Raw genomic sequence first — 12,301 nt, 5'->3', positions numbered from 1 at the left:
AAGTATTAAGATAGCTTAGTCGTAAATTAAAAGATATGAGCTTTTGAACCATTCAGGAGAGCTAGTGTTATCACTCCATCTTTCATTTAAAGTACCATCATTTAAATAAGACTCAAGTATAAAAATAATTGATCAATTTTAGTTAAATCCAAGTCTCGGGTAATTCATTTTCTGCTAATTAACTTTATTCTAGAAGTCGCTAAAATATATGATCAGTTCTGGTCAGTTCTTCCTGCTCCCCCACTCCCCTGGGTTTTTACCTTTTTTCTTTCTTCTTCCCCTGCTCCCTTTTCTGTTGTTCAAGTAAGGCTTTCATCTTTAACATACCATGTATTGTCAAAATCAACCTAGAAGCAAGAGCTGCAAAAGGTTCGGTTCCCTCGGGAAAATCACAAAGGTAGGAACCTTGTAGAGCAGAGACTTTTAGGATCCAATGAAAGTACATTAGGAAAGCAAGAGAGTTTTAGAAGAGCATCAGTATCAGACTTGAAAGTTTGCTTTGGTTTATAAAAAAAACCTCTCCTTGCTTCAGATAAGGAAAGGCGGTATACCCAGCACATAGCAGCTGAACTGATAAGCAGTCTAAGACCTTCAGTTGTCTCTTATTTGTTTAAACAATTTTTAGAGAGGCTGGAGAGACTGAGGAACTATATTAGGGGGTGGGGGAAGCAGAAAGGAGAGGGATAATGATGTTCCCAATCCATACACTCATGAAGTCTGCAGGACAGCAAGCAGGGCAGAGAAAAGAAGAGGCAAACTTACTTCAGTGAATGAATTTAGAGAATAGACAAAAATATTTTATACAATACACAAGTGCTTTTCCAATACAAAAGTCACTTGAAACCATGTTTACATCACACATAGGTATTTGATGTTGTACAGTCTCCAAGCTTAAGAAGCTTATGAACAATGCAGATAAACTCTAGCTAGCTAGGACTGCCAGCCAATGGGTCCCTCCACAACATACAAAGTAAATCCCAAAACTTCGGCTATGCAGGTATACGTAAGTACTCTGATTAGCTGTATATATACACACACCCCAGTAAAACATTGACAGGGCTCTTCTCCAATCCTGAAGTCACGTGGTACCAGCTGCATCCTACTATACAGCCCTTAACTTTAAATCTCCCCTGGACTCCATGTGACACATTTGTACCCTGAAGACATCTAGGTGGGGAGGGGAGTCATTCATATCAGTTTCTGTTCAGACTGCCAAACAGAAAGCTCTAAGTAGCACTTTCATGAAAGAAAATTAAGAGTACATGGTGCATTCCTTCAGTAAAAGGTACAGACATACAGGGACACCAAGAGGCATCACCCCTTCTGGCATACTGTGGCAATGGAGGGAGCAAACCTTGTAGTCTTGCCTGTATCACCTATTAGAAGTGGCTCCTGGAGCTTCCCATACAGCATCCAAGCACTTGTCCACAACTTCCCCACTAAAAGAAGAGCTTTCTAGTTTTATCCAACAGTATATCAATTCATACTGTGATAGAGCAATATAAGCCCAGTAGTCAAATCTACGTTTTACCCTCCCAACTGGGCAGTAATTAAGAGCAATGTTAGCACAGCAAACATTTCAGCAGATCAGACCATGCAGTTAAACCAGCTGGTATGAATTGGGAAGAGTAGGAACTAGCAAGTTTCCTTGCTCCAATGCACAAATGTTAAATACACACATGCCTACATGCCTCGCTATTAGGGAAGTAAACCACTGCTAGATTTCCTTTTATGAGAAACCTATGTAATTTTTTTATGATAAAGACCAAAGTAATCCTGCATGGTACCTCCTTTTGCAGCATTTAACTACACTAATAATTTCTTTTAAAATACTAAGCTACCTAAGTTGTAACTTACGCTGTTACATGTTTAAAGAGAAATTGATAAGAACAAGCTGCTTTAACACAACTTCTAATCAAATAAACCATTAGAATATAAACCAGCCATCCAACCAAATGAAGTTCTCCCACATCTGCAGTAGTTTGAATATGCCAGCCTTTGTAGAAAATCCCAAAAACAAGAGCCTAATATGGGCTATTTCAAAAGACAAAAAAATTATATTCAGTAACAGAGTATAAAGAAGTAGAGCGTTCTAATAGGCAGGATCATGAACTAAGGCCACCCTGGCTTTGTACTTTCTGTGTAAAGTAAATTTCCTTTTTGGTTCTTTTACCAGCATCTTTCCTGACAGCCTCACATACTTCAGGAACCTATTCAAGAAAGGATTTGCTATTTTACTAAACATTTATGCAGGAATTAACACAGTGGGAACCTAATTTGGTTCCAATCTCTACACTAGTGGAATAGTAAAACATATGCATAGAGTAATAAAATAAATGTCTTTCCTGCTCTTAAGAATGATTGAAAAAGAGAAACAAGTGCCATTCTATATGGATTCAGATACTGCTAATCTAATCATGCATTCAAGCAAACCTAAAATAATGCCCTACATATATAAATTTACAATAGTGTTCTTAACCTAAGACAGCATTCACACTGTATTATTCTAACAAAACAAAACAAAGAGAGGAAATTACAAACACTTGGTACCTAAAAAAAAATTTCTCACACAAATTCTGTTGCCTTCAGACATCTTCCTTCTGCTAGCACTGGCTGTTATCAAATTACATTTTTATAGTTAACTCGTTTGTTAGACACCTAGAATTATTTATGATTTAGTAATGACAAAAAAATCAGAATGCTGAGAACACAAAAGAAGTCTCAGTGGGATATTACCAATTGTAACAAGCTTTAGGTATTCCAAAAAGTTGGCAAAAATACCCAAATAAGCCATTTTCTCTCCTGGAAATAAAACCATTGTTAGCAGAATTCAGATAATTAAATATTATGATACAACCAGAAGTATGGTATATGTACACAGTTACAAAAAACCCTAAATAGTAGCATTCTTGTAAAAGCAAACAAAAAAATATTTTAGAATGGAAACTTACTTGTGCATATTTTCCACTCCTATTATGATCATGATATAGTAGGAAATTCCACTTTGTATAACAAAATGTAAGGCATACCTAGGAAAAAAAAAAACAAAACCCGACAGCATTTTAATTAATGACAATAAACTGCATGCATATATTTATTTAACATTAATTTAAAGAGGTTCAAATTTTAACTCCATCACTGCTTCCAAAAAAACCCCTTTTGTTCTAGTCGGGTTTTCTGCAGCACTCTTTTCTGTTGAGAGCTTCCCCCTTTAGCATAGCACAGACAGCAGTAATGAACAAAAACTAGACTTAGCTACAATTCTCCATCTCATAAACAACAATATAGTAAATGCTGATAATCCTTAGAATACAAAGAATATGTCTCATAATACTTCCACTTGGCATTATTTCATGTGTAAAAAACATGAATGTTTTGTGGTTCAATTTCCATATTCATCTTTTTACCTGTTTGCAACAATAGGTATCTCAGATAAGGCCAACAATATCTTAGTATCCACAATATCAATATATAGGAAGATTTCCCAGTCAATAGAAAGGGTAACACTGTCCAGCCAGTCTCTTTGCCCCAGGTCATCAATAACTGATAAAGGGATGGTGGTGATAATGGTCTCAAAAACACAAACAAAAAAACCTACATGCCAACAACCCACAGATTTATTTCACAAAGGTGCTCTAACCTCTTCTCCTTATTTGTTTTCCACAGCTCACCACCATAGCTACCACACCACTGTTGTTTTGGGTTTGTTTTGGTTTTTTTTTAAGGAGTTATACTTCAGTAAGCTAGTAGAACACTGGTGGCAAACCATTGCCAGTGTTTGGGGAAAAGCATCTAATCCTCAGTAAGTTGATTCTCTCTCACTCTGGTACTTCAAGTGCCTCAGTAGCATACTTATATGTGCTCAAGTAACACATTGATCTAGTTTTGGAATTTTTCCCATAAAAAGCAGCTACTATTTTGTTATACTGATACTGTTTTCTTTCAGCTTATCATCAGCTATTTCCTAATTTCACTCCTCATCTATTCACAAGGAAATGTCTTCAAAGACTTTCAACAAGAAAGTGAGTTCTATCCAGCTAAAATCCTACAAAGTCTACACAAGATGAACTGAGGGAAAACAATTCACTTGGATATAAACTGACCTTGAAAATCTTGACTTTTTCTGGAAGATCCAATCTGCACATGCTCCCATGCTTCACTACTAGCTAGTCTCATCTAAGATATGACTACCTAGAGTTCAAATGCACATTTAATATAAGCAGTTGCCAATTAAAAAAAATATTTACTTATTGTTTTCGTATCAGCCACATATTAGGAACACTGTGTAGCAAAGACAGGCACTAGTGAAATGACAAAAATTTAAGTTTAAGAGGTTTGCTTCTTAAACAGAGAAAGGGACATATCAAAGGCTGAAAAAGTATGGGTTGACATGGGAGTACCATATCAAGATTACAGTCTCTGAAAATATTTCTTTCAGAGTCAAGAGTAACAATATGATTGATCTCCAATTCAAAAATTAAAAGGGATGCATTTAAATACAACATGAAGTAGTAAATTTTAGCTACATACAAAGGGTATTCTAGGCCTTTCATGCTATTTGCTATTATCCCAAGGGAATTATCCCTTCTCTTCCTGTCCCATATCACCACCACAAGAACTACAGAGGTGACTGAAAACTAACACACCTGAAATTGAAATGGACAACATAATGAATAATAAATATTCTTAAAAAGGTGCAGATTCCAAACTATTTCCCACATTTAGGTTTGCATGAGACTATCTGCAAATCCACATTTACTATAAACACTACACAAGGAAACAGTAACAGTTTCCCTTTTGTATACACACATTATAATACAATTGAAGAGTCCTTGAAGGTGTACCACAGGATTGTAACCTGTATGTATACCTGATTCCTTGGGGAGGGGTGACGGGAACCAAACAAAACAAAACTCTCAAAAAACGTGCCTGTATAATACTTAGTTAAGCAATAGAAAAAGGAGTTGGCACAAGTGCAACAGAAGTACCAACCTTTTAAAGAATGCATACTTTTAACATCTCAAATTATGTTCTTTCTTTTTGGCATTTTTAAAAAGCTTCTAGTTCCATGATTGTATAAAAAAAAAAACCCTTTTACTAAAAGAGAAATTCATTGCTAAAATAATTGTTTTAAGTACAATCCAAAGCAAAGTAGAATAATCTGGATTTCTACTATGGCATAAAATTTCTCTCCGATTTCTTTTCCAAGGCATATTGCCAGTGAGAGGCTTCTGCAAATCTTTACTTATGTCCGTTGAGGGTGGAGGCTGTTTCTTTCTAAAGTCTCCCATCCCCAAATTTCAGGTATGAATATATCGTTAACACTTTCTAATTACAAGCTACAATTAACAATTTGTTTCAAAACAATGGATACAGAATGTGCTTCTAAAGCTTACACAGCTCTCAGAAAAAACACACACAGTAGCACTTATCTCCCATATGATCCTCCTCATTTGGTGCTAAGACTGGAAGTCTTTGACATCAGATCATTCTCTCAAAGAAGAATACCACGGCCAGAAGTTTAAGAAATGCACGGGAGTTATGGAATTATATATACACACAAGTAAATTGCACGTGTAAATCCAAAGAATAAAACTTACTGATTTTTCTTTTCCTAAATTTAAAAGTATTACATATCAACTAATGTTGAGAAGCCTCTGCAACATGCCAATGTAGAGGCCAAATCTGTGGTTTAGAATTCCAAGATTTATTTACACATACTCTGTGTGTGCAGGCACATGCGTGTGCACACTGTGTGCAACTTCCCACCTGCACAACAGCTTGTTAATTCCCCCTAGTTCAGTAGTACTCAAAAATAGTCAGTATAAATAAGTCTTCTATATGCTTAGAGCTGAGCAAGCACTTTGTTTACCATGCAATAAAACAAAACTGGCACTTAATTAATCTTAAACCATCTTAGGAGGATGAGAACCATTTAGAAAGCTAATTTTGAAGGGGAAAAAAAAAGTCACCAAACTAAATGCATACCCTTTATTAGCCCTACTAACATTCTGGCTTGCTACGCTGTTAAATGATCAAGATGTGAAAACAGCAGTCACAGCAAACTTGTATTAAAAAAACACAACCCAAACAAACAAAAAAAAAAGCCCATCCTCCATCTAAAACATAAAAAAAGACACACACACCACCATCCCCACCCCCCCAGCCCAAAAACTCTCAAGTCAAGGCCAGCTCCTTTCCAGGTGTTTTATACTATTAGGAGCATCATCAGTACTGCAGTTCTGGCCACTCTTCCTACAAAAAGTCAGATTATATTCAATATTCAGAAAAAGACACAGCAAGTTCTCATGCAGTAAATATTTAAGAGAAATTATCTTAAGTCATCACACCTGTGTTTTGCCTCAAGAGAATACTTCTTAAGCAAGTTTACAGAAAAACTGGTACAAGTTAAACAAACTGCACCTGCTCCATCCTCCCAAAACCACAGGCAGACAGTATGTTAGTTACCAGTTTGCAAATGGAAGATCATTCAAAATTTGTTCACCACATCAGAAAATTTAAGCTATTTTCTATACACTTGCAGCAGCTAAAAACCACAGAATTATGTAATAAGGTTCTTCATAACAAAACTTTGCTTCCCTGAAAACAAGAAATGAAAATGTACTAGTCCCTGAAAAGTGAATTTAAGTGCAACTTACCATCCAAAACAAAAAAGTGCAAGATAAAGGCCCAAGAGGGTTGCAACAACATGTCTTACAAATGGGCTAGTTTTGCTTGAATGAAGGTATGTTCGAAACCAAATGGCCGCAAGCAAGGCAAACAGTTGGCACACTACAAAGTTGACCTGCATAAAAAAGAAAAGAAAAAAGTTCTCACACACTTGTGTATTAAAAATTAACAGAAATATCCACACACTATTAGCAATTTGCAGAACCTCTGGCTCTGCCATGGCTCTTCCCACAGCATGTCAGCCTCAAAGAGCTTCTCCCGAGAGCCCCTCCCCTCCTAAAGCACAAAACATGTGCTGCTAAGAAGCTAAGCAGCTCCCCTGAGCAGCTAAGAAAAAAAGATATATCAAACCTGTAGAGGCAGTCTGTCCATGAATCAAGAAAAAAAAAGTTACATATTTTCCTGTAAATTTTCTATGTACCAAACTATCAACCATGCAATCAATTCTACTCTCCCAGCAATCTGAAGGTCTGGGTTGGGTTTTTATTTTTTATTTTTTTTAAGAGACCATGACTTGGAAATACATATCAGCTACACAAATCACCGAGAGATCACTTCAGTGGCCTGTGCAGAAGCAGGGCTCAATGAAGTGCACTTCAGTGGTACACAATCAGATAAACAGCTTGGTTGCACACTGGATTTTCTTCTTGTACATTCAAGTAGGATAGTTTCAGAGATTCCTCCTCCCTTCAGGCTGTTTATTCTAGAAGATAGAAAAGCTGTTGTATATTAAATATTGAAAGGCATTAGGGCACTGAAAGCAAAAGCGGAATTAAAAAAAAAAGCAAACCAGAGTAAAAAGAATCATTCTGACTGTGGCCTGAAAAAAATTTAACAGTAAGAGCATGATAAAGAAATAATTTCTTCAAATACAGCAACTGCTACCAAAACTGGCTTAAGCTACAAAAAGCCAGATTAATTTCTTTATTTAGAAAAGAACATTTCCCATTCCATGGATTTTTTTCTTCCATAGAAAACTGCCTAACAACTTTCTGTGTCCAATAGCAGCACCCCAAGTCATCACAAGCAACAGCTTGGGGACCACTGCTTCAGGTCGTAAGCACTTCAATGCAAGAAACTTGCACACCCTGCATGCTTGACTAATCCTTAGCACAACAATGTTTTAGCCTGTTTGATGTCACTTAGCTGAAATATATACTTAATACCACAGGGTACAATGACAATACTATTTTTATGTTCATGACAGCAGGCATAGTACTGATATTTGCACCAACACAGTGCACACCTCTAGTACTGTAATTCAGCTAGTCCATCCTTTTTCAGCCAAGCTTCAGGCAGTAACAGGTAAGGATGACAGTATGCAAACACAGTTATATTTAAAGTAGAAGCTAAACACCACCAAATACCTACAGAACTCTCATCTTTATAACAATTGCATACATTCCCCATTTGCAAATCCAAGGATAACTCCCCTGTTTCAGAACCACTCTAAAATCTTCTGTAATACCAAGTTACACAAGTATTAAGTGCTAACAAGGAAAGAGGCTCAGAAGGCAGGGCTGCTCTTTTTAACAGGAGCAGTTCCCTGAACTAAACAATCATGTAACACTTTGCCATCCATTCTCTTACTCCCACATTTCCATTATGCTTTTAACAGTATTTGAAAAATCCTAAATAAATGAGGAGACATTCTTTCAGGGCATAACTTGACCTGTTTTCTCTCCTTTATAAGCAATGATGCAAATGAAATGGAGCAAGGTTTATAGCTCAGGATGAGGCTGTGGATTTAGTGGAAAAGTTTCATGCAAAACAGTCAAGTTTAATGAACCACTGAAAAGGAAACAAATTGATAACATTTTAAAAAGAGGACAAGAAAGAAAAATTAAAGCCAAAGTAATTAACTATGAATTCAGTATTGACATTTGTTTGGGATATTTATTACAAAAAATATGCTACGTATACCACAGAGAACACTTCTCTTGAAACATTCATGGTGTTGGTGTTTTGGACACACAACAAAATGACTCAAGCAACACAATCTTGTTTGGAAAGCCTTCCTCACAAATGACTCCAAAACTACTAGTGGGTGTTTTTAAACTGCTCTTCCCAAAAAGTACACAAACACATACATACTTTGATACATAAAAGACATCACCACAATGTTCACACACCACCCTGCATTCCTTCTCTACTCTTACCAATCCAATCCTTACACTTGCCTCACAGTGGACCGAAATGCAGATTAGAAAGCACCAATGGTTTTGCAGAACTTGTATCACATCAAATCCTCCCAAAGCTTTAAATACATGTTTGTAAAACCAAGCTATGCAGCAGTTAAGATTTGAAAGCCATGCATGCCTTTATACATGCCTGCTTCTGATAATACTCTTTCTGCTGCTTTATTCCATTTTCCCCATCAGGATTTCTGATTCATTCAGCAAATGGACATCGCCCAGTTTTTGCCCTCACCCTACTACCCATTAAATGCTTACTATCTGCATCCTACACCGAACAGAAAAACCTTACATTTTCCCATAGACATGTATATGCAGATGTGTCCATAACGCGGGAAGACTACATACAATAAACGTAAACTTTGCAATAACTTTGTGAGATCAGTATTCCTATTCCTGTCTCAAAGGTGGGTGACTGGCACGCAATGATGAAAGCCCAAAGGGTATAATAAATGTCCACTAACTTTGATTGCCCAATTTCAGACACCCAGTGCCTAGTTTTTCAGTCAGTACTTTTAACAGAAATTTAATTGGAGATGTGCTTTGAGAATATAACTTCAGCTGCTATTTTGAATATCCAGCATGCCTATAAATCAGGCCCAAAGTATCTCAAAATGCAAGCAAAATTGAAAATCACCACTACAACTTATTTTCATTACACTGTTTCTCCAGGTCACCAAAACTCTGCTTTACTAGTGGTTTGTATTCCAAATAAGCGAAGGAGCTTGTATGGAAGAGTTTGTGACCATTACTGGGCTGCATTATAGTCACATAGGTAATCTTTATCTGACACTTTTTCTGACTTTTGAGCATCTGCTATCACAGGCCATATATTTACTTGGTAAACACTTTGAATATCTGATTTCTTACATTTTAAAAAGAAATGGCAAACACAGCGTTTCTACCACAAAGTCAAAGCTTAGCCATTTGCTATTACCTGTGGCTTTCAGTCCAAAGCACAGACTTCCACCATTTCAGCTCTCAGAAATATGTACTCATTTCCACTCAGAAATAAGATTAATCCCTTGCCAATACTATAGGGGATAAAAAGAGAAACAGACTCTGTGGGCTCCCAGATTCCAGTTGTCCTCACTTCAGATGCTTTAGTGTGCATTGTACAGTGGTGTCCAAACACACAAACCTGATTTCTTTTAAGCTAAACTGAAGATCTGCTCCAAAGGCAAGTGGACGTGTAGCCCATGGACCGACCTAGGCAAAAGCAGTTATTTACCAAAAGCATTACAGCATCAGTGCTGGATCCCCAGTGCCAGCCACTTCATTCCACAGAAACACCCCTCCTGTACTGCACTACTTGAAGTAAACAAAGCCAAAATTTAACATTCAGCCTTTTCTTAATTACATCTCCCATCTTTACCCACATTGACCAGCGTGGAGCTGACATATACAGCTCCACTGTATCCACACACTGAGATACATGAAGAACTGAAGATACACAACTTGCCTTGCAACAGAGCACAAAAATTACCCGGCTTCCTAGAAAACAAATGGAACAGCCATTCAGAGAGCAAGCGAGCAGGAACAAAGACAGAGCTGGACATCACCATCTTGAAAGCTTCCACAAAACCCAGGTGCTTAACCAAGCAGTTATTTTGTTAGCAAATGTTATATACAGTAACTTCAACATCTGGGAGTGGTATATTTGCATACTTTTTGGAAACTTATGTCAAGCTCTTATAACATTGTGAGTATGGGCAAAATACAACTGTTAAGCACCTCATGACTTGGTCAGATGTGAGCAGAACACCCACAAAGAACAAAGATGACACATTCCTAAAAGCTGCATGATTCATTCCTCAAACTAAATTGTGACATGCCTCCCCAAAGTCATAAAACCTGTTCAAATAAGCAGCTCCAGTTTTATAGAAGAAATTAAAAAAAAAAGAAAAAAAAAGAAAAAAAAAAAACAAACAAAACCCAAAAAAACCACCCCAACTTAAAGCTGAGACTTCCCAGGGGAAAAAAATTTTGATGCAGATGCATGGAATAGCAAGTTTCACCCTGAATAGTTATAATTTAGCGCATGTATAAGAAAAACACAGAATTTTTTACCTCCTCAGATACAGGTCATATCAAGAGTTCAGCTTATGAGAGTAACACCTCAAAGTCCCATATAGAGATAAATGTGTAATGGAAAGTTATGTGCACATAAGAATAAAAAACTTAGAAAGATAATGCAAATTATCAGCACTGGTTATTCAGCAATGATTAATGTAGGTGTGTTAAATACCACTTAGACACACTAAGCTGTTACAAAACCTGCTGTACATATTCTAGCAATTTAAAAATTAAATCCACTATTTTGGTGCAAGACCAGTTATACAGCCAGTGCAGTTTACAGACACACTTTGTGTGTGACAATAAGACATGAGCACAAATTCAGTTTCAGTGTTTGGAGTAGCTACATAAAATGCAAATCCATTATATCATTAACTGCATTAAGCTATCTACATAACATATTTTCTATTTGCATGACCTGTGCAAAAGTCAATGGAAAGTTTGTAATAAAACTTTTAAAGACATTTATTCTAGTCTTTTTAAAATTTAAATGTAATTTATGCCATGCATTTCTAAAACCAAAATTATTTCTTAGGAAAAAAGTGTTTGAGGGATCAATTCTTTACATAAAGCAAAAGAAAAGGAGAAAAAGGTCACTGACTGCTACAAGGATTTTCATCATTAAGAGAAAGTTTTCATTTCATTTGAACAGCTAGAAATTTCCAACTTTCCAACACAGGAAGCTTCTTTAATAAACCATTAAAGAAATTTTTTAAGCTCATGTTAGAAAGAAATAGAGAAGAAAATATTATTTCTCCTATGAAGCTGATTTTTAATATGTGCAATTTTTATCCATTAATTCAAATTTTAGGCTAAGCTTCTTCTTCATATCAGCTACATTTTAATATCAAAAGCCAATCGTTGCAGCCAAGACCTCCCAAATCCTGCTACTTCACAGCACAGAAGTCATCTCCCGCATTCAGAAAAGCAGCCAAAGCAGAGAGGGAATTTTACTGATATAGGTAATTCCTAACTGGATGGCACAAATTAATCACACAGGCCCACACAGCCTAGAATTCAATGAGAAGTATCAACATGATTGTATAAAGTTTTGCTTACTAGCTCTAGCAAGGCACTCATAAGAACAACATGGACTATAAAGTACCTCACAAGAAAAACAGTGGTCTAGCAGGTGGACCACCAAATAAGATTCAGGAATACTGCATTTTACTCTTTCTTCCACCAATGACCCACACAAAGTCTTTGGAAGTTACCTTGTCTTTGTGCTTCTTTATTTTCCCATTTTAAACAAATCTTCTCTCATCAGAAGAAAAAGGTATTCAAACCTGTAAACTGCAGTGAATGCCTGTAGCCTCAATAAAACATTTTGGGTGAATTAA

General features: G+C 36.5%; 1 protein-coding gene across 4 annotated transcripts in view; it reads right to left on the bottom strand.

Moving 5' to 3' along the window:
• The window catches only part of MBOAT2 (membrane bound glycerophospholipid O-acyltransferase 2), a 111,638-nt gene that overhangs the window by 88,256 nt on the left and 11,081 nt on the right, over nucleotides 1-12,301 (bottom strand). For 2 of the 4 annotated variants that reach the window (XR_012653314.1, XM_075049177.1), the window contains exons 1-2: nucleotides 6,660-7,221; nucleotides 2,952-3,029 (exon numbers count right to left, since the gene is read on the bottom strand). Coding sequence is in view for 3 of the 4 variants with exons in the window: in XM_075049177.1 (XP_074905278.1) it covers nucleotides 2,952-3,029; nucleotides 6,660-6,910 (329 nt within the window). In the remaining variant the exon portion in view is untranslated. Of the gene's footprint in view, nucleotides 1-2,951; nucleotides 3,030-6,659; nucleotides 7,222-12,301 lie in introns of those variants that run through there. The other 2 variants (XM_075049178.1, XM_075049180.1) reach the window with 1 other exon arrangement.

This window comes from Buteo buteo, chromosome 17, assembly GCF_964188355.1.
Source record: "Buteo buteo chromosome 17, bButBut1.hap1.1, whole genome shotgun sequence".
NCBI lineage: Eukaryota > Metazoa > Chordata > Aves > Accipitriformes > Accipitridae > Buteo > Buteo buteo.
Note: the sequence above shows the minus strand (reverse complement) of the source record. Positions and strands in the feature narration are given on the sequence as shown.